The sequence below is a fragment of the Musca autumnalis genome, unplaced genomic scaffold (genome assembly GCF_047663935.1).
Source record: "Musca autumnalis isolate F117 unplaced genomic scaffold, ASM4766393v1 scaffold_3, whole genome shotgun sequence".
In the NCBI taxonomy this organism is placed as follows: domain Eukaryota; kingdom Metazoa; phylum Arthropoda; class Insecta; order Diptera; family Muscidae; genus Musca; species Musca autumnalis.
Window position 1 is genome coordinate 56,907,236 of NW_027411866.1, and position 24,624 is coordinate 56,931,859.

Sequence of the window (24,624 nt, forward strand, 5' to 3'; positions counted from 1 at the left end):
TTTAACGGACACCCGATTCCGGAAAAACTATAAGTTTTAAGAAAAAAAGTTACTTTTTAAAAAATGCTTAAAAATAAAAATAAAACTGAATTCAATAAGAAAATTTAAAATTTTCCAAAAAAAAAATTTTCTGGCGCTAAGTGGGTTAATACATGTAACTACACATATCGCGGTGTTACACACGAAATATCTAAATTAAGCCATTTATCGATCACTTACAGCTTTTCAATGCTCATTTTATTGATTTTTATAAACACGCACACACGTATGGACATGTATAGGTGGGTAGATAGATCGATAAAAAAATTCAGTCAACATCGATATTTTTCAACATCTTAAAACTCGAGTTAATCGTGTCGTAATATCTTCAATTTATTGATGTACAAACAGCCAAAGCCAACTGTTGATGTTGGGGTGGCTTAAATCATGAGGAAAAACACTCACTCACACACAATTGCAGTCTCAGCCACACGCAAATTCCCAGCATTACCGGATTTATTTTAAGCAATCAACCTCAGCAGCAGCAGTCCCACTTGAGCCAAACTTCATTTTAAGTGGCTTTAAGCTAAAGGTTGTCTTGGAACAAAAACAACGGCAATGACGAATGACAGTAGTGTGGTACAATGAAATACACAATTGGAAAAAAATTACTTGCTCTGCTCTACTGGGAATGGGTTCCTCCATACTCATTCGCTGGTACCCATGTCATTTATGGATGAAGAGATGATGATGATGGTTGCAGTACGTTGGATTATTTTTATAAGAATAATATGTATGACAATCATCGTCGGTCGGTACGACTCGGTTTGGTTGAGTGGAAACTCCTCTTCCATTGTGGTTGTAGTTTCTGGTTGGTTGGTGGGTATGGTTCGGTATGGCAAGGCAAGCTAAGGGGTAGTTTACACTATATGTAAATGTCATATGACATGAAAATTTCCATCATTATACCGTCGCTAATATGTGCAATACTGGGGATTTTCCTTACGCCATTTACTTGGTGCGTCCATAGCAGCAAAATTGTAATAAAATTACGTCTCTACATTGCCTGCGTGTGTAGATATGGAATGTTTTTATTTCGTGTCATATGACATTGATAGATAGTGTAAACTACCTCTAAGCTAAGTAGTACTAGGTAATGGGTAATGTTTACGATCACACAATGTTGACGATGAGCAGCGGCAGTGCAGCAACGTCGTCGTCGAAACAATGATGTGCGTGTTTTTTTTTTTTTTTTTTTTTCTTTTGATGGACGGGTTTTTACGTAGATTTTGTTGTTTTTGGTAAATGTATTGGTGGTTTGAACTTGAGCTCTATACATAATTGGTATGTTGCATAACATTATTACAGCATCGACAAAACAAGTCTGTCTCGCAGCCAGCCAGCCGGCCAAACATCAGGACAACCAGTCAAACTGACAGTCAGCCGGAGCGTCAAGCAGACGAACAAACAAACGACGAACCGACTAAACAATAACGAACGAATAGAGCGTCAAACACGGCACAGGTAATTTATTTGTGTGTTTGTTTGGTTGTTGGTGGTGTTGTTGTTGTTGTAAAGACCAAGAAGAAGTGGTCTTGTTTATTGTTTTCTTTGTGCTGGATGGATTATCATCTTCATTGACAATGAAAACAACAACAACGGCGAACAAAACAAATGAGAGTGGTCGCGAACCAAGTGTGGAGTGTTTGACATTGTTGTTGTTACAAATTTCGGATTTCGTGAATTTGGGTTTTTGCCATCATTTTTGTTTTCTGTTATTTGAGTTTCTTTGCGCTGAAGCGAGTTGGTGATCCGGCTTCATACCACTGTTATTGGCTTCTCTCATTTGTTATGAGATTGTTGTGCTATTAGGAGCTATTTTTTCCGTTGCTACTACCCTCGCCTTGAGAGTGCTGTCGTCGTCCGTCGCCGTGCCATTGCTTTTTTGTGTGTATTTTCGTTAAATTGTGAATTCATATTTTTGTGGCTCGTTTTATTGATTCTCTTTTATTTTTAAAGATTTTTTTGTTTTTAAGAAATAGAACACGATTTTGAAAGTGCTAATATTTTTACAGGCTCGATTTTTGTTTTTGTTTTGAATCCATGAACAAGAAGCTGCCCTAACTAACAATCCACACCAAATCAGAATGCCACCTAATCAGAATGTAGGAAAATCACCTATTATATCGTCTGACATTTTTTATTTTTCCTCTTAACACCAAATGTAAACTCTATTATTAATGCTCATATTTTCTTTTTGTGTTGTTTTTTCTTTTTTAGAACAAAAGCATCGATAAACCACTACAGAATCATCATTTATCTAATGGACATATAAATGGCGGCAGCTCAATAACCGAACTCAACATTATGGAAATTAATTGTTCGAATAACTCATCAATGGATCACATGGACCAAATGGATCAATTGCAGCATAATAGCACCAACGCGACCATTCCCACCGCCGCCTCCCAAACCAAGGCACTCAATCATCAGACATATCGTTTGCATGCAGCATTAACTCGTACCATATCTACGCCACAGCCGCAAATTAAGCCACCAACAGCGTCAGTAGCACATCATCTCAATCAATTACAACAACAGCAACAACAACTTCAACAATCGTCGTCACAACAACAGGATCCAAATGTAGCCGCTTTAGTGAATACTCTTATCGAGACAATGGGCAATGTTAACTTGCATCGAAAATTGGAAAGGACACAATCGGAACCATTGCCACAACAAGTTAATGCATCAAGGTAAGTCATAACAAGTAGGAAAAGCATTAAGTTCGATTGGACCGAACTTTTTATACCCTCCAACACAAATTTCAGCCATTTCGGTGGATTAATGTGGCCACAACCTTCAAAATACCGAAAATCGGAAGGTACCGTTCTAAGGGGGCTATATGATGGCGTGGACCTATACTTACAAATTTCTGGGGGAAAGTTTTATACCCCAAACGAAGACTAAATACCAAATTTCAGCCATATCGGTGTGATAATGAAGCCAAAACCTTCAAAATATCGAAAATCGGGAGATATCGTCCTATGGGGGCTATATCAAAACGTGGACCTATATAAACATTTTATGGTAGAAATGTTTCTTAGCCTCTGGAAACACAAAATACAAAGTTACAACCGATTCTGTTGTCAAATGGGACTAATACATTCAAAACATATTAAAATGACGCGTACTTTATATGGGGCGTTATATGGGGGCTATACCAAAACATGGACCTATATAAACCAACTTTGGTAGGAATGTTTTTGTCCTCTGGAGACTCAAAATACCAAATTACAACCAATTCGGTTGTAAAATGGGACAAATATCTTAAAAATTCCTTAAAACGACGACGCGTCACGCGTCATTTTGTATGGGGGCTATACGAAAGCGTGGACCTACATAGCCCGCTTTCAATACCAAAAGCCCTACGTACATATAATAGATTTTCCCAAAATGTCATCCACCTACGTCAATCCGTTCGGACGCTAGAGTGATTTCCACAGACGGACGGACATGGCTATATCGATGTAGAATTGCACGGTGATCAAGAATATATATAGTTTGTGGGGTCTGATTATTTCGAGTAGTTACAAACGGAATAACAAACTTAATATACCCCCATCCTATGGTGGAGGGTATAAAAAGGCTCAAATTACACTATGCAACACTGAAAATGCAAACAACTTCTAGTATGCATTTTTTGATAGTACATATTAAGACTACAAAAACCCTAGTAGGGTTTTGTCCTGTCAGATCCGGTTCGGATTTTTTGGCCTCATCTAAACCGGGCTAAATCTAACCTTTTTTGCATTTTTGCACGAATAGGAATTTGGCCTTGCTGTCTTTAGCAATATTGTAGCGCTAAACTAGTAGAACTTATCTTTTAGAAAAGAATAAAAAATTTTACATAATTACTGAAATTCTGGTCAGTATCGGCTAAACTATTGGGAGTTGAACCAAGTAACCTTTTGTAAAAATCTTCCAAATAAAGTTCTCAACATTTCTTTAGAACATTCTGAAACTCTAAAATGCTTACTTCAAATTGTTGCAGTGGTATTTTGCATCATATCTTTTACAACACGTATTTCAAACACAGTTCACACCAGCAGTTTATTCTCGCATTTCAGATTTCACTACATTATTGACATTTTTATTAAATCGTCGTTGAAAAATGTACTGAAAACAACGGCATAGAGACATTTTACAACAATGACATGTTCTGAAGGGTTGTGTATTACATTCCAGGGAATATTTTTTCAAAAGAAAATATTCAGAAAAAATTAACGGTTTTGGAGATACTGGATATTGGGTGCGAAATGTATAAAAATTGTGGAATTTTTGCATATATTATGAAATTTGAGGCAATAAATGTAGTTTTTCGAGTTCATTATTTCTCCAAATATTTTATTCTTGTCCTTATCTACAAATTTGCTTCAGAGGTCAGAAGAAGATTCGCATTGGTTTCAGAGATATAGCCCCGAATTTCTTTAAAAACTCAATATTTAACCATATTTAGATGGGGCCATAAAATCCGAGCTGGATCTGACACATCAAACCCCATCTAGGGCTTCTTGTTTGGGTCTGTACTTTCATAAAATCCTCAGCTCGAATTGTTTGCACAAGATCACCTTAAAAATGTTGCACAGTGTTATCCTACAGAGCATGGGTGGAGGTGAACGTGCGTCAAAAATATTTCCATACAACAGAGGTATCGATCTGAATTTTTCGGGAGAGGTGTGTAGCGGGAGCAAGGCACAACACAATCAAAATTATTGTTAAGATAAGTCCATATTATGTCATAGTCGCATGCACCTCCACCCCCTCAATTTGAGGCACTAAGCGAGCTTTTTGTCATATTTTTTTTTTTAAGAGATTTTACTGAATTTTGGTAATTTGAGTTTTTTGTGAATAAAAACAGAACTTTAAACAATTAACATAAACATTCAAATTTTCATATAAGGACCATATATTAGTAGCACCCGATTTAATAGTCTATTAACGTGTTTTCTAACAAATGTTTTTCTATGTGGTAAGGTGGTATTATGTCTTTGTGCATTTGTAAGTAACATGCAAAAGGAAAAGGATAGATTCATTTTAGGGATATAATATATCACTTTTTGAGTCGATATATGAATATCCGTCCGTCTGTCCATGTATTTTCGTTCGCAAAGTACAGGTCGCATTTCTTATCTGATTCGGCTAAAAATATTTTCGGAGTGCACTCAGTAATATGAGACAGTCTCCCTTGTCCCTTCTGGGATGTTTGCGGTGTGCCCCCATAAAAATTTACGACTCAATGTTAAATATTTTGTACGAAAAGCTGGGCAAATGGGACCAATTTTGTTTATTTATGGACTTTCTAAGCCACCATCAACTTGTCCAAACTTCAGAAGACAAATATTGATGATCACAAATTAAATAAAAATGAGCGGAGCAAAAATGATTTTCAACTTGGATGAGCACCAACGAGACAAAGTGGACTGTATGTTTAAGTGGATGAGGTGGTTGTAACCTTTGCAATATTATTCTCCAACCCAAAGGAAAATAATATTGCAGTAATAGCATGAAAATTAAAAGAACAAAAGTTTCGGAAAACGTTATAAAGCGTAGGTTTCTGTTTTATTTACAATAAATGAAAGAAGGGTTAAAAAAGATTTGATTTGAAAGTGAAGTTCTTTGGTGGCTTTTTAATGCTATGGACATTAGCTTAGGTTTTAGTGCTTCAATTAAGAAGTGGACGAAGGTACTCACTACTTATTACAATTCACAATAATCTTAAGTACTAAACATAATAATTCATTTGCTTAACTCTACAGTGGTAATTCAATATACTTAATATCGACACCTCCAAATAATAGTATGCTAAGTCTAAAAAGTGAGTTTTGCAGGAGAAGCTCTCAAAGTTTGGAAATTTTTTTGAACTTCAGTACTATGCTAAGTCAATATATGTTTATAACTTCTGTTCGGATTGACCGATCATTACCAAAATTAGACAGAAATTAAGTTAAAGGACGTTCGACACCTCCAAATAATAGTTTGCTAATTCTGAAAAGCGAGTTTTGCAGGACAAGCTCTAAAAGTTTGGAAATTTTTTTGACCTTCAGTACTATGCTAAGTAAATATTTGTTTATAACTTCTGTTCGGATTGTCCGATCATTACCAAAATTTGACAAAATTTAAGTTAAAGGACGTTAAATATAAAAATGTAAACAACTTGAAAACATCCTAAGTCGACTTAGCATACTATTGTTTGGAGGCGTCGATATAATAAAGTATATGTACAGCTGTGTTCAAAATAATAGGAGTGCCCATACACAAATTGGAATGGTCCAAAAAACATGTTTAAACTTCTCCATTTTCGCCAATTCTGCATTTGTTTAACATTGTTGTCATCCCAATTGTTAATTCATTAACATAAATGTGGCAATATGTTTTAAATTATTTACTGTTTACACCAACATTATAAATCGTCTTAAAATTTTTTGTTCAAAAAAATAGGAGTGTGGAAGAAAAGGAGAATAAAAATATTTTTATTTGAGTTTAGGACCAGAATTGACAATATTTTAGTTGTTAGTAGTGAATTTAATAGATTTGAAGGCTGCTTGAAAACAAAAAAGGCTTTTGGACGTGGCCACAATCAGGATATTGTCCTTGCAGCTATTTTCCTACAATTTCAGCATTTATTGGGAAATCGATGGATTTTATAAACAAAACCTTTGTTGGTTAGAGTTTTTTAACACTCTAGCTGTTACCTCGAACAATACATAATGATTGGTTCCCCATAAATTTGTGTATTTTTATCCTTGAGCCAAGCTTTAGCCAGTTTCCATAAGACTTTTATGTAAGGATTGACCAAAAAAGCGCATCTATAACGCATTAATTCCTCGACCAAATAATGTTTTAAGGCCCTTAGCATCTTAACTACACGCAGAACAATTATTTTGTTTATATTTGAAAAATTGGATGATTGGCAGATATGAGCCATTTTTCTACACGCTTTGCTAAAAAGCTAATTTTAAGGAAATATTTCTGAAGTTGCCATGCGAATATGTTTATTAGGTTTTGCATCGTATAAAACACAATTTTCTATGAGAACTAATCAAAATTTAGTACTTTTGAACGAAAAACGTGAAATTATGTAGAAAAATATAGTACGTTGTATACCAACCATAGAGTAGTCAAAGCCGGATATCACAAAATGGTGTAAAACTAATTTCAACCGTTCACGCTTTAAAATATTTTTGGAATAGAAGTGAAATTGATTGTGTACATAAAGGTAATATCCTGAGGACCTCATAATTTCATTTGGTGGAGGAATAAATGACTTATAAATCCGCTGTTTTGGCCGATCCTTTCATAAAGGATTAATGGAAACAGGCTGAAATTTGGTTCATGGTTCAAAATACACCAATTTACGGGATACCAATCATTATGTTTTGTTTGAGGTAACAGTCAGAGTGTTAAACAACTCTAATCAATAAGGGTTTTGTTTATAAAATCCACTGTATTCCCCAATAAGAGCTTAATTTATTGGAAAAGTCGCCACAAGGACAATAGCCTGTTTTTGGATAATACCAAAGGACTTTTGTTTTCAAAAAAATTCAAATATATTGTATTTAGCACTATCAACTAAAATATTTACAGTTTTGGTCTTAAATTCAACTAAAAATATTTTTATTGCCCTTTTTCTTCCACACTCCTATTTTTTTGAACAAAAAATTTTAAGACGATTTATGGTGTAAACAGTAAATAATTTAATACAAATTCCCACATTTCTGTTAATGAAATAACAGTTGGAATGTCAACAATGTTAACCAAATACAAAATAAGCCAAAATGGAGAAGTTTAACCATGTTTTTTTGGACCATTCCCTTTTGTGTATGGACACTCCTATTATTTTGAACACAACTGTATATGTAAGTAACAATTCATTTAAATTCATTAACAATTCATTTAAATTTTATATGGCAAATTATTCAAATTTGTCCACAAATATTCATATACAGAAGGGCAAATACAAATGAAGTGGGAAAACCCTACCATAGTATTTGTGGTGAACATTGAACCATCAAAGTCGGACTATAGGAAAAGTTTGGAATTAAATAAAAAATCAAATCAAAAAAGTCAAATCAACATTGAAGATGAATATGAACTATTGTCAGAAACTTACTTCTTAGCTAGGTTTTTGAAGTTCTCGACGTGCTTATGTATTATGAAGTATATGTCACAGTTTCTGACTAGCCATTTCTGGTTGTTGCAGCCGAACTCGGAATAGTAGAACTATATGGAACAAAGGAAATATATGGAACTATCTAGTTCACTTCGCAGTTCCAATGGCCCATTTTTTCTTTGAACTGCGCATACTAAATATCAAGGCAAATTTATAGAAGGTATATGCATGAATTGCAACAACTATAAAATTTACAAAAACAACATTGTTGTTATTAAAAATTAATTGTCAAAGATAAATATTGAGTAATAGGGTCTTTCCAATTTTTTTTTTTCAGGAAAAACCTAAATACGTTTTGAAAATCATCTAAAATAGAACAAATTTGAATCAAAATGTAAATATAACGCATTCTCGTAGGTAATTTTTATTACAAGTTTATGATCAAAACAAGTATTTTTCGGTAGCAAAGTTCGAAGTTTCAAATTTCATGAGTAGAGCCTATTACATTTTGAAAACCAAATTTACAAAAAAAGTAAAAATACAGCTGATTGTCACTTCTACCTTCTATAAATGTGCCTTGCTTAATATCATACGTTACATTTCATGATGTTACTCATACGTTTTAGAAATAGTACAAGGAACTAGATTACCCAACTCTGCGGAACAGACGTGCTTAGACGTCTTTCGTTCTACTACAACAGTCGACAAGTTTCGAGATGTACTCCTTTTCATTGCCCTACCATGAACATTTTCAACTTCCCCTTCTGCGTCAACCGTCAGGAGAATCGAATTGCAGAATTTACGCTAGGTCAACTTCAGTCTTTCCCACAAGATGACCTAGCCAGTATAATCGTTATAACTATATAAGTTTACGAGTATGTCCTATTGTGTCGATCGGGATTGACTGAAAAATTCTTCAAACAATTTGTAAAAAACCAAATAACAGTATTTTGTTCAGAATTGTAGATAAATCTTTTAAAATATTTGATACGGATCTAAAGATTATTCGGATTAGCACTGACAAAACCTTCGAAATTTTAAAAATGTTAAAAAATAAAAAAGCTCCAGGCTTAGATAATATTAATAACCTGTGCTTGAAAAACCTACCTGTTGCTGCAGTTGCCTTCTTAACGTTTATCCTGAATTCTTGTTTAAAACCGAGCTATTTTCCTCGCGTATGGAAATGTGCAAAAACTGTCCCCATTAAAAAGGCAAACAAAACTGGAAATTCATCTTCTGATTATAGACCGATTCGTCTACTATCTTCGCTAAGCAAAATTTTAGAAAAAGTAGTCAAAGAAATAATACTCAACTTTATTGAGCTACACAACATTATTCCTCCACAACAATTCGGATTTAGGAAGGGACACAACACTACCCAACCCTTATTTAAAAAAGAGATTTTGTTCATGATAATTTCTCCTCTGGCAAATCTACAGGTATGGTCTTATTGGATATCAAATCAGCGGTTGATCTACAAAATGTTCAAATTGAATTTCCCAATTGAAATAACTAAAATATTTCAAAATTTCTTATATGAAAGAACATTCATGTTCTTAATCGGCTCATCTCTCTCCTATATTATACAATATTTATACATCAGATTTTCCCCATCTTCATGGATGCAGAGCATCAATTTTTGCAGATGACACTTCGAACTTTGTTCTGGTACTTTATCCAACAATATCATAAATTGCCTAGAATCAGCCTTAACAACATTAAGCAATTATTTTTTTAAAATGCAAAATTCTTGTCAATACTGACAAGACGGAAGCGATATTCTTCACAAGGAAACGTTGCCCGCGATTTATACCACAGCGACCAATTCTTTTTAATAACCAGAACATTATTTGGAAGAATGGTGTAAAATATTTGGGTCTCTTACTGGACACCCGAATAACTTTTAAGAGTCACATACCATATGTTGTGGATAAAATAAACAAAATCATCAGATTGCTATACCCTTTAATCAATAGAAGATCTGAACTGAGTTTAAATTACAAAATGGAGGATAAGGGAGTCTTCTCTCATATCAATGAGTGCACGCCGATTCATATTGGCTTAATGATATGGGACCTTCTTTTTATCGCCGACTCTGATCGGCGTATCTTACAACACTTATAGAGAAGTTGTTCATGGCTGAAATACTGAGTAGATGTAAGCAAGGTGGACTTGCTTACTTACCACAGCACCACGCTGGCGCAGATATTTTTGTCATAAATTCACCAAAAACTGGAAAGTGGTTTGACCTTCTACACCAACCTACTTTGCACCATTGCAAAAGTTATATTTTCTTCTTCCACTGGCGGGCTTTACATTTAGAATACCCTAATAGATGGAGAGATATTTGCATAATTATACATTCTTGAATATTGATTAAAATTTACAATATTGCTTGTTAGCCTTATTAGAAAAATATTTTGAGATATCAGCTTTAAATAATTTAATGTTCCTATATATCAATGCGTTTAAAAGTTTTTAATAAAATTGTCTGGTATTAATATTTCCTCTTTTCCTTTACTTTCAGGTACAAAACTGAACTTTGTCGCCCCTTTGAGGAAGCAGGCGAATGCAAGTATGGTGAAAAGTGCCAATTTGCCCATGGTTATCATGAACTGCGTAACTTGCAAAGACATCCCAAATATAAAACGGAATATTGCCGTACGTTCCATAGTGTGGGCTTTTGTCCGTATGGGCCTCGTTGTCACTTTGTACATAATGCTGACGAAGCACGTGCCCTACAACAACAACAACAACAGCAGCAGCAACAACAACAATTTCAACAACAAACAAAACTGCAAAATCATTCCAATTATTTAAGCAATTATCCGTTGAGTGGCAAATCTAGTCTCAATGGAACTGGAGGCAATATAAATCATTCCCTACCATTAAGTCCACCCTTGAGTATGTCGACTGGATCCGATCGTGAATCACCCACTGGATCATTGTCTCTATCGCCCACAAGTTCCATGACAAACTTTCCATTTGGTGAACAGATTAGTCCAGCCAATTCGGTCTTCCAAACGGCCTTCAGTTATGTAAATACACCACCCGAAAGTCCCAATGCACCTATGTCTCCAGTGAATACACCACCACCCACCCTAATGTTGGGCCAGGCCCCCATTTACATTAAACCCTTGGTTGCCACCAATAATGTACAACAGGCTACGGCTCCCTGTAAACAATTATTGCAAAAAAGCTCTAGTTCACCAATAGCAATTATTAGGAATGTGGGTGGTGGCGCCAGTAAAACTCCAACCAAAGTCAACTCTGCGTCATCGTTGAATGGTGCTGTGGCAGCCGATGAGGCACGCTTACCTGTGTTCAATCGCATTAGCTCAGTAGCAGATACATTCTCCCATATAGCTTTATAAATTCTTCTTCAATAATATACGACATATATGATCTGTCTATCATTATTATAATAATAATTATCATTAGTGGTAGTAGTAATAGTTTGAATTGATTATTAAAATGAAGCGTAAGCGTTACAAACAACGTGAGAAAAATGCAAAGCATACGAACAAGATGATGAAGATGAACAGCAAAGTAGAGTATCGCTTACGCGTTGTGAAAGGCAATAGACAAGAAACTGAACACAATCCCAAACTACAAAATCTCAATATAATATCAATTTGTTGTCTACTGATTCGCACAAATCCAAACATATACGATGTAATCAATAGCAGACTTATAAAGCAAATATTTAAAAATATGTAAAAATTAGTATGTATATTTTATCAACATTTTTGATTATTTAAAACAACATTTTTCACATATATACACATAATTTACATTGATAGAAAAACAAAAGAAAAAATGTAATGCATACTTCCATTTAAATATTATTATATTATACATCCTCCTCCCCTTTCTATATTATATACTTACTTTTTTATACATAGATACCTTGCTAATAGACCGATATGCCCATATATTTTAATTGTTATTTATATCAAATCATTTTCTATTTAAAATTATATGCCTAAAAGACAGCAATAGCATAGCCGATACAACAACAAGAACACATCATAAATACACGACCAATAACACTCGACCTTACTTTGACAAAAACAAAAAAAACAAAAAAACAAGACAAATTTAAAATCAATAAACCATCTACATACCAACTTTACATAAATTATATATGTAAAAAAATGACGATATACAAACAACCAACCAATCAATCGACAAATCTACATACCATTAAACCCCATTTATTAAATTATAATTATTTAAAACAAACAACAAAACAAGAAAAATATCTCAAAATATGCGAAAACAAGACAAACACATACATACTACAATTATTATTATACTTTATATATACTATTATTATTTATAATTTATATATTTAATTTTACACTCGATTATCCATAATAGTGGGTATGACTTTTTGAGAAGTTTTTTTTTTTTATTTTTTATTATTATATACATATATAAACAAATTATTATTACTATACATATTATTTAAAGAAATTGATACAAATTTAATGTAAATGTAAATTTTTTTCTTCTGGCTGGGTTGCTTTATGATCTAAACGATGTAAAAAAAAAAAACAAAACAAAAAATATTGTTTGCATTTATTAAAATTAATCTTTTTTATTTATTTTTTCTTCTTCCTTTAATTTATATAACTTAAAAACAAACAAACAAAATTTGTAAGAAAAAGACATTTAAAGAAAAAAAAAAAACTAAGAAGACCAGAGAATATGAGATCTTTTTATAAAAAAAATCACCACTTAACCATTTATACATAACAATTTAGATGTTTTCAATTTCAAATTTATACAACAAAAACACATTTTTTAATAAGCAAAGGAGTGATATTTTTTCAAAATATACAAAAATATATTAAATAAAAATTACAAATTTTATTTTTAACTTAAACAAAATCTTGTAATCTTGTAATGGAAATATGAAAAGAATTGTTCGATTTATGCAATAACATACAAAGATACAAATGTTGTATGTATGACATCTTGTGCCAACAACACGTAAAAAAACCAAGGAAATATCTAAAATCTCTTACAAATGAGGTCTACATTCTTGCTCCTAAATGTTGACAATTACATAATAATTTCAAGATTAAAACCCCATCATGAACCATAATTAAAAACTATGTCCAAAATCAAAATTTGCACAAGAATGATTTGGGTCAATGTGTTATTCTATGTGTTTTTTGATTATAAATCCGAAGAAAATTGTTTTGTAAATTGTCATCATATTCGCCAAACACAAACATACATGAATATGCCTTTATACATATAAATTATTTAAATAAGATTTATATTTAAATACCTCTGAGATACATACAGTTTTTATGAATATTTTAACTTAATTATTTAAATAACTTATTTAAATATTGTTATGGATTGATATATTTGTGCCTATTAAAACCTAGAATAATGCATCATATTTCAAATGGCATTCGACATCTTGGATGTTTCATAGAGCAGAGTATTTTGGACTATACTAGGCATGAAAAGGTAACATTTGAAAAAAAAGAAAGAAACCCTTGATTCATACTAGGGATTATTAAGTGTCGCAAAGCATAGATTGTATAAAAAAGAGGTTATTGAGAGGTTATATTGCTCATCTGTCTTACTCACCTACAAACTGAGAATTGTGGAAAGTGAAATTACATAAAGTGAGTCGAGGCAAACATCCCGAAGTTTAACACAAAAATGCACCATCAACTCTGATCTCTGCAAAAACTAAAAAAAAAAAATTCATAAAATATTTCAGGACGTGGCTTCAAACAAACCAAAATAATACATTTGAAATTAAATAAATTCCCTACTAATAATACCTTTAGATTTACGAAACTCATTGGATTTTAAATCATCCGTTCCATGACGTATGTGCCAAATAAATCCTTGTAATATATCCATTGGGTTTTATTTTTGACGTATACGTTATGGAATTGACATTGGAAATCTAGTGGGTCTCATAAATCTAAACATTTTATAGAACCGCTAAATGAATATAATTAGTGGCATTCAAATTTGGTTTGTGGTTTACTTGATTTATGTACAGAGTCAATAGATTGATGGTAATTCTTCAACAAATATCCAATCCAAAAATTATCTGTAACATATAAAATTTTGAAAACAATCTGAAGATGTCGTTATATTCAAAACAATGGAATTATGAAATCTAAAAAAAGAAATATTTGAAAACTTTTATATAAATATATTAGAATAAATTATTTAATTTTTCTTACATTATAACACAAATCATACGAGAATATGGAAAATAGAATACAACTACAATGGCAATTATATATTTACATAAAAGGATATATATACATATATATTATTTTGTTCATTTTTCGATACTTTTTGCTTTAAATAGAATTGAATGTTTATTTTTGTTTATTTTATTATGTTTGAAAAAATACATATTTAAGTTTTTTATATTCTCTTGAACTATCACACAATCACAACCACCAATTTAATATAAAATAAAAATTATGCATTAGTAATATTTATTTAATTTTTTTATATTTGATTGTATCATAATAAGAACTCCTAAATATATATTCCCACAAATATAACGTATAACAAATTGAAAAGAGAAAAAGGAAACCAACAAATTGTCATTGAAAATTCTCAAGTGCCTTAATAATGTTTTATTTTTTATTATGATTATTATAATATTATTAACTATTTATATTGTAATTTAATTTGATTGGTTTAATTGAATATTTTTTTGTTTTTATTTTTACAAATTATCATTTTTTAGTTATTTAAATGGATTTAGTCTTCCCCCTCCTTTAATTTTTATTATAATTCTAATTTATATTTGTATTTTCTTCACCTTGTTTTTTTCTTCTTTCCTTTTACATAGTAAATGCCAGTTTGCAAAAGACACTCAGAGTTTACTATGATCTGTTTAAAATACAAATTTAAACAAAAAATACAAAAAAGAAAAACAAAACCGAACTATGCTTCCATTTTACATATTTTTACAAATAAAAACCGAAACAATGAAACACACTCGTGCTTTTGAATAAAATTTACATATTTTCTTATAAAAAAAATGTTCTTTTAATTGGTTAATGTGGGGAAATGGGTTAATATCCAGAGTGGTATTCAGTTCAACAAGAATATGCGTATATATAATAGTTCAATATTATAGACTCTCGACAGTATTTTAGTTTGACTTAAAATAGATACCACTGTTGATAATTACTAGATTTTTTGTATATTTTTTTATTAATAACGGTACGAAAATTCTGATTGGACCAAATTTCGTTTCGAAGAACACTGAATGCAATGACGGGCTCATATTTTATATTTTTTGCATATGCACAAAATATATGCAACATTTATGCAAAATATGCAAGCATTTTTTGACGACAATCGTCAATTAAGTTTTGAAAATCATCAAAGAAGTGTTCTAAATTAAGTTTATTGCCGTTAAACGTCGGTTTCTTAGCAGATTACAATTAAATTATTATTAAAATATTCACAAAAATTAGAGATATACGATTTCGATTTATGGCAAAACGAGTCGAATCGTTTTCCATAACATACCCGATTATGTAATTAAGAATCTCCAGATATTCCGCCACAGCAATAAATCTGGACTAATAAGACTTAAATATAGATGTAAACTGTTGTTGTTTATTGTTGACCTGACTATTTTTAATATTGATGTTGTATTTGTTTCGGCTGAAGGTCATTAAAAATCAGTGTTTTTTATTTTAAATTTTGTTCTCTTTATTCATCCAATATTTCGATTGTCGTCGACAATCATCTTCAGGGATATTATTTTAGGAGAAAAAACGTCTATCCGAATTTGAGTTTAGCTTTGACGTTAAATTCGGATAGACGTTTTTTCTCCTAAAATAATATCCCTGAAGATGATTGAAAAAAAAAAACAACAAAAAATCGAACTATGAAAACCTATGTGTTCTTAAAAGAACATTGAGAAGGTAGATCGTAAAAAATGTGTTTATTTTGAAGCAAAAACTAAAAAAACTAATTTATTAATGAAAAATGTAAATATTTATTGAAATCGTTGAATAATAATTTTGGAATGAAACTGTGCGAAATGATTTTTGTAAAACTTTTTGACATTGTTGCATGGTAGAAGAAATACAAGGTAAAGTTAATACTACAACAAATACAACTCGAACAACAACCACAAAGGAATTTGTTTTTGTTTGTAACGTTACTGCCAGTTGTATTTGTAAACAAAACAAGGAAATGTCTATAAATTATTGGAATTTAAAAAACTAATAATTTTTCACATTTGGTTGAATATTTTGGAAAACATGAATGAAAATTCGTTACATTTTCAATTTTTATGTTTCCACATCATTCCACTAAATGCATAAATTCTCACAGAGAGTAAAATTCTTGCAGAAAAGTTTGGGGTCGCTGGAAATTCATAGAAAAAGGAGAAGCTGTTTCCATGTTTTGTTTTAGAAATCAAAGAAGCACATGTTTATTAGGGCTTTATTTTTTTTAAATTTTAACAAAATACCTCACATATTAACAAACGTTGTATCGCCTCTACAAGCGGTGATTTACTGCGCGGCTTATCGTTCGAACTTGGAGGAGGTTACATATCATTGATATGAAGAAGTCTTTCTGGGAAGTGGGTTTTTCCGAATGATATATTTTTTTCTCAAAAAATATATGTCCCTAACGTACATCGAAATAGAAATAAATGTATAAAATGTCATATGAAATTTGACACTAACGTTACAACCCAGTTCAGTCAGCTTTGTATTGCTGCTACCTTTTCTTATTCTACCATGACATTGTTGTAACAAATTGCTAATGTGTCTACCTTAATAAATGTACGGTTGGTGGCGCGAATAGGTTTTCATAGTTTGATTTTTGCATTATCGAGCAAATACTCGATCGAATCGAATGTCGTAATTAGGCCCCAGTATTTACATTGCAAAAAATGACAATATCATAAAAACATGAAGTAAATATGTGTGGCAACACTGACATTGTCAAAAAAGAGACGTGTCATTTTGCTGCATTCATGAACGCACACATTGCTTTACTTTTTGTAAAATTCCGTTTTTTGAAAATAAATTTAATATATTGAATAATTACCACAAATCCGCCATTTCTAATAGTTTCATATGTATTTTTCCTGTTTTCTTTGCAAATGTCAGTTGGCATAACAGTATTAAAGAAATGTCAATTGGTGTGCAGTCCACTTGGAAACACTGCACAAATTCGGCAATTGCTGCGCAGTGTGATGTGTCGCGTGACATTTATGAAGTCGCGACGATGTCAATAAAAAGACATGCTGCATTTATGAAGTCCCGACGATGTCATTTGACGTATCATACTGCATTTATGAAGCATGGTACAAATACACAGGTAGCCGCATCGACAATTGTTGGAAACATAAGACGTCAAAATTTGACATCATTTCAATGCAATTGACACATTATGTTACCATCAGCTGGCATGATAATGCTACCTGTATTATTGTACCATGTTATGAAGTCAGCCATGATTTGTGTTTTGATAATAGGTCTGTACGATAACTTCGCAAGTGAAAATGTGTGCGAAAGAAACACGTCCAAACTCTTGTGTGTTTTTCAAATTTGTTTTTTGTTTTGAAGCAAAAGTAATATTATTTCGAAAACTAATGTTCGGGCGTGTTTCATTCGCATACATTCTTCTTTCGACATACAGAAACTGGCTGTAAATAAAATAAATAAAAAAAATAATAAAATACAAAAATAGTCACCACAAACTACAAAATAAGCGATTTTATTTACATTATCGTTTTCCCATAATTTATTTAATAATTTCTTCCCTTTTTATTTATATTTATTTTAATAACCAAACGTTTGTTTATGTTTTTGCCAAGAAGTCCGCCACAAATCATTCGAATTTAAATCAGCTGATCAAACTTGCAAATTCTTACAAGAAAATTTTTCCTTGCAAAAACTTGTAAACAAAACTCTCCAAAATTGTCTCCAAATTCGCTCTCTTTTTCTTTACAAGTTTGTTATCGAACAGAATTTTGTAAAAGTTTGTGCAAATTTGTACAAACTTTTGGGTTAACGTACAGACCTAATATATTGTGAGTTTAACCTTTTATTTATTATTGGACACATCATAAAGGTATCCAGGTAACTAAATAAATTAATATATCCTTTTGAATCCTGTCTCTAAGCATAATTATTAAATACAAAAGTTTTATTAGATATTTAATAGTGTCCCACCAAAATAAATTGGAAGTAGTGCAATATGGACTAGTTCTTTCGCGGCATGTTTTGTTGCAGTTCAAACGGAGTCGTGAAAAAGGCACTCCATTCCCCACATTTTAACTGCACTTAGATGCAATCCAAAGAATCACATCCACTTATCACATTTTAACAACATCCGGATGCAGTCCAACGGAGTCGTGAAAAAGGCACTCCAATTCCTCACAATTTAACAGCATCCGGATGCAGTCCAAACGGAGTACTCCGTTCGCTATATTTTATTAGCAGTTATTAGAGATCCCTAGAAGTACATAAATCAGTTTGTACATCTCTACAGGCTGCGGCATACATTTTCCAAAAAAATATTTGCAAAAAATTGCTAGTTTTACGTGGTTATACATACGATTAGTGGCGGTATTATGCCAAAAAACCAGCGAACGTAAAAATACTTTAAATAACATTTCCAATCGTCTGGTGGTTGATAAAATATTCATTGTGGTATGTTAGCTGTGTTCCTTTACTTACCTGAGGTTACCTTTTTTACTATTTGTTACCATTTTTAACCTGCAAAGCGTTCCTTAACCCCAAAGAGCAATTTTGACAGTTTTCTCTTTTACCATTAAAAAAGTAAAGGAACAAAGCTATTGATGTTAGTTTGTAGGGTTGTTAAGCAATTGACCATAACGCACGGCAAACGTTTGCCATAAATTCTTTTTGTTCCGGTGGTGAATGAAACAACTCGGCAAAGCATAGCCAAAGTACATTTGAGCAATCGTACGGCTTCCGTCTTTACCTCCAGATCAATATGAAACACCATCTTCGTTTTGGGTCAACTTTTTTGTATAAGGGGACAATTTCGATTATCACTCGACTTGGTGATCAAGTACATTTTTTCAAGTCATATAACTCAAATATTGATTTATCGACGAAAAATACTCGATTTTATAACTCCAAAATCAATTCCAAACATTTTTTGCAAAAGTTATATGAAAAATTTAACTTTTCCTGGAAATTATTGTTTTCCTAAAATTTGCCCATATTGGTACACCGGTATCTATGGTATGTATCAGAGGGTTTTGGATAGATTTATCGATGAAAAGCTTTTATTTAACGTCTGTTGATGACCTCTGAGGGATCTGATTAATTATTCGCATCATTATTTGATTATCCCCTGCAGTAGATCTAGTTGTACATTCACCTCCTTCCCATCTTATCACAATTTGAGTACTTTTTACGCGGTATACAGCTCAATTTTAAATATTTTCATGTTCTTATAATTATTTCCGGACTGCGTTGGATCCCCAATTTTCAGAAATAAGCATGTTTCATGTCTTTGATACAAATTTCGGACCATACCTTTTGTTTTTATCAAAAAAATAGAAATGTCTTGTCTGTTAAAATTAAACATAGGCGGCATCAAATCGTCGGTGTCATGCTTAAGTGTTCCATACGCCATTTATGACTTTTTGAGATAAAGATGGTTTCTAGGGTTTTCCGGTATGCTCTTTCTGAATTTCTAGTCGGCTTTCTCCTATCTGCTCTAGTTTACGAGATATCCACGCCTCGACGGGAAAGCATAAACTTTTTTCAGTTATGAAATTAATATTTTAAAAACCTACAAGTTTGAAAACACATTTCAAAAATCAGAATTTTAATTTTCGAATTAGGAGTATTTAAGTTATTGAGGCAAGTATGGGAATTTTTTTGTCACTTTGTTCCATGTGATTTACAATATTTCACATTTGTGTCATAAGTGCGGATATGGAACAAATCGACAAAAATTCTTTTTTTAAAAAAATCTCTATAACTTTTATATTCCAATATATATTCCTCCAAATTTTTGCAATTATGTTCTATATACTATTATAAATATTTCAAGTCAAAAATATACATATTTGCTTTAGCCAGCTCCACGCAGTTGTGACGCAAAACTTTAAAATGCAATTATCTCAAAACAGGCAAATAGCGTATGGAACACTTAAGCATGACACCGACGAAATGTATTCCTCATGAAAGCTTTTTGCCCCCTTCTTCTAGTTAAAAACAGGGTTTAAAATGCTAACGCCATATTAGCAAAAGCACCGATTATTTGCAGCTTTGCCTGCTAAAATGTCTTCGAAATATGTTTAGCAACAATGAACCACGGCAACATGTAGCAACAAATTTCACAAAAATATTGCTAGCGATGCTGATGCTATTTGATATTAGGGGTGTCTTTTTACATACTAAAGCTGTGTTCCTTTACTTACCTGAGGTTACCATTTTAACCATTTGTTACCATTTTTAACCTGCAAAGCGTTCCTTAACCCCGAAAAGTGGCAAAACTGGAAGCAATTTTTAGGAGAGTGAGAGGGGAGAGAGCGAGAATGGCTTTCTCTTCTACCACAGGCTACCAGCAAAATTTCTGCAGGTAGAAAATGGCAGAACTGATTTTTCGACTTTTGTTTGACGACTATTATTTTACAAGATGGACGAAAAACCGAAGAAAAAGTCGAACACTGACAACACTAAGTTAAAAACTGTGAAATAAAAGACGAAAATTGATTTTTTATGTTTTTTCTGACATTGCTGCCGGATCTACCATTTTTCCGTTCCTTTACTTTTCTGGTAAAAATGTTCATGAGAGAGCAATTTTGAACAATTTTGACACTCTTCTCTTTTACCACTCTTACCATTAAAAAAGTAAAGGAACAAAGCTTAAATGTTGCTGAAACATTTTTCAGCAACTTTTCCTTTATTCAACTGTCAAAATCTGCAACATTAGTAATAATTATTACTAATTATCACGTAAAAAGACACAGCTATTGTTGCTATAATAAAAAAGCATCAGACACTCATACTCATATTTTACAGCACACATGATCAACACATATCAGATAAGAGAATAAGAATAAGCTTATGCTAGGTTTACATTTACGAAATCCACTTGATTTCAACTGTCAATTCCATTGCTCAAACGTCAAATGAAATCACATCTTAAATCCATTGGATTTCATTTGACGTTTAACCAATGGAATTGACAGTTGAAATCGAGTGGATTTCGTAAATGTAAACCAAGCATAATGGGGGCCACCGTGGTGCAATGGTTAGCACGTCCGCCTTGCACTCAGAAGGTCTGCGGTTCGAATCCCAGGCCAAGCAACATCAAATTTTCAACGGTGGCAAAATTCCCCCTCAGTAATGCTGGCGACATTTCCTGAGTATTTAAGCCATGAAAAACTTCTCTACAAAGTGGTGTCGTAAGACACGCCGTTCGGACTCGGCAATAAAAAGTAGGTCCCATATCATTGAGCCAATATGAACCGGCGTGCACTCATTGATATGAGAGAAGTCTCCCTTGTCCCTTCAGGGATGTTGTGGGAACATATGTATGTATGTAAACCAAGCATAAGCCATGTTTTCAGCAAATAATTGTTTTGAGATCAGGGTTACCAGTTTAATGCATTAAAAATCACGATATAATTAATTCCACTTTTTAGTTCAAAGGACATGTGATTTTGGTAAAGCCGTTCAAAATATATTTTTTATTTTTAAACAATAATAATTAGTATTCTTTGGGTTCTACCATATGATGGGGGCATTTTGACATTAAATGACACCTATTTTATTACTGCGTTGACAACCCTAATCACTAAAAACACCCTCGGGCTAATTCGCTGCGACGAATGGTCAGCCGACTGCTAAATATGTAGCGTTGTTGTTGTTGTTGTAACAGTGTTTTTGTTATGTTTATTTGTTCGTTCCTCTGTTCAATTTGGCTCTGGGTCTATCTCCAGTTCAAGAAAAGTGGCTGCTTCGATGGGATGTAGCCATAGATCCACTGGAGTTAGATGGGTAGGTTTGGCGGGGCAGTTAAAAAGGTGTTGTGTGTCGTGCGGGCCCATGCCGCATACTGGGCAGATGTCTTGCACGGTGCGATCGATTTCCGCCCAATAAGAATTTAGGCGACTGCAATATCCCGAGCGTAGTTGGGCCAAAACTACTCTAGTTTGTCGTGGCAGCTGACGCTCCTCAGCTGCGATAGATGGAGGATGTACTCCAAGTACTTTATTCACACTATAATTGCTTAAGGCCTTGGCAACTGCGTCCGTGTGAATGCTATTCAATCCTGCTTGATATGCTTGTTGATCTAGGGGTTCTCTCCTGTATCGTTGGACCTCTCCCTCTAGAGCATGGATATCCTTCCTGATCTCCCTGAATGGGCCGGGCCTACCCACAAGATGGTGATTGGGATGGCTCACACGATAACATCCAAGCAGGTACTGCAACGAAAGCATCTCATTGTGTTGCTTTACAGGAAGAATTTTTGCCTCCTCATGTAGATGGTCCACTGAAGATTTGAGGAGGCACCCTGTCGCTGTTCTCAGGGCTGCATTTTGGCAAGTTTGAATCTTTTTCCAGTTCGAATCACACAATCTCGGGGACCAGACTGGAGCCGCATAGCTTACCACAGACCGACCTATCGCGTTATATGTGGTCAACAAGGTTTCTTTATCTGCACCCCAAGTGCTGCCGGCCAGGGACTTGAGGACCTTGTTCCTACTTTTCAACTTATCGCAGATAGCTGTGGCGTGTGCGCACGACGTGAATGTAGTGTCGAATGTGACCCCTAAAATTTTAGGGCAGTTTGTGGTCGGAATTCTGCTACCGTCGACCACGACATTCAACTCACGTCCAAACTGCGCTGTCCATGTTGTGAACAGAGTGGCTGTAGATTTTGTGGGGGAAATCTGCATATTCCTCGAATGGAAAAAGGTGGTAAGATCAGTTAAATAGTTGTTCAGTCTCTCACAGATGTCATCAGGATAGGTACCCGACGCCAAGATCGTGCAATCATCCGCATACGTCACGATCTCAATGCCGTCTGGAGGGGGTGGAATACAGGAGAGGTAGAGGTTAAACAGTTCCGGAGATATCACCCCACCTTGGGGAACTCCCTGTTTCACTCTACGGGGTTTGGACTTCTTATTCCTGAATTCCACGTACGACTGGCGTCCACACATATAGTTGACTATCCAACGTTTCAAGCTTGGCCGGAGGGTTGTCTGCTCAATGTCCTCAAACAGCGTGGAGTGCCTGACTGTATCAAAGGCTTTTGATAAGTCAAGAGCCACCATCACTGTTCTATCGCACGGCCGTCTCTGGTTGAGTCCTTTACAGATATATGTGGTAATGGCGTGCAGCGCTGTTGTCGTGCTGTGCTGCTTACGGAATCCATGTTGATGATCGGCAACTTGATAGCTATTTCTGATACTGGGGAGGATCAAGGCCTCAAGTGTCTTTGCTACGGGCGACAAAAGCGAAATCGGTCTGTACGATTCACTTTTGCTGGCATCCTTGCCTGGCTTCCATAGTGGGACCACCCTGCCCATTTTCCAGACTTCGGGAACAACGAGGGTGGCTAGCGACAAGTTGAAGACTTTGGTGAGATACTCGACTCCCGGCTCATCCAGCTGCTTCAACATTACCATGGAGATTCCATCAGGGCCCAACGCTTTGGATGATTTAGCGTTCCTGATGGCATTGGCAACATCATCCATTGTAAATTGTGGTGGTTCATCCTCGGCAGGAAGAGATCTGATGCGACGTAATACTCTTCTCTTCGCCCTGTCACTCTCGGGATGCTCGACAAACTGTCGATTGAAATTACTTGCGCACCTCTTCGGGTCAGTCAACGTAACGTCGCCAAACGTGAGTGAGGTCCTATCTTCCCTTCTTCCAGGGTTCGAGAGTGACTTAACCGTTGCCCACAATTCACCTATACCGGCTCCAATGTTGCAGCTCTTCAGATGATTTAACCATTTGTTCCGCTTATGCTCGCCGACCAGCCTGTTAACTTCCAGTGTCATCTCCCTGACTCTGGGGTCATTGGGGTTGATACGACGAAGCTCATCACGCTCGTTTGCTAATCCCGTCGCCTCTGCTGGGAAATTTGGTCTTACTTCGGGTATTCGACCAGCAGGGATATGGCGAGCGGCTGCAGCAGTGATGATGTCCCGGAACGTCCTTTCCGCTACCCGAACATCAGAAGGATTGGGCAATTCTCTGAAGCGGTGATTGGTGAACTCTCTGAAACTCGGCCAATCAGCTTTTTTATGATTGACGAACGTGCGGCGTTCAGAGGTGATGAAGTCGGGTGGTCTGCTAATGGAGACTATTATGGGGAGATGGTCTGATCCAAGGGAAATGACGGGTTGCCAGGTAACGTCATTTGTCAGACCAGGTGACATGATGGTTATGTCAGGCGAACTGTGACACTCTCCTCTAATTCTGGTA

At 34.2% G+C, this 24,624-nt stretch overlaps 1 protein-coding gene across 1 annotated transcript in view; it reads left to right on the top strand.

Annotated features, from left to right (window-relative positions):
- The window catches only part of Tis11 (Tis11 zinc finger protein), a 129,315-nt gene extending 116,461 nt beyond the window's left edge, over positions 1–12,854 (top strand). Inside the window, exons 4-5 of the mRNA XM_073975428.1 lie at positions 2,260–2,735; positions 10,680–12,854. Coding sequence (XP_073831529.1) covers positions 2,260–2,735; positions 10,680–11,526 — 1,323 coding nt within the window. The 3' untranslated portion in view covers positions 11,527–12,854. The remainder of the gene's footprint in view (positions 1–2,259; positions 2,736–10,679) is intronic.
- Positions 12,855–24,624: the final 11,770 nt, after the last annotated feature.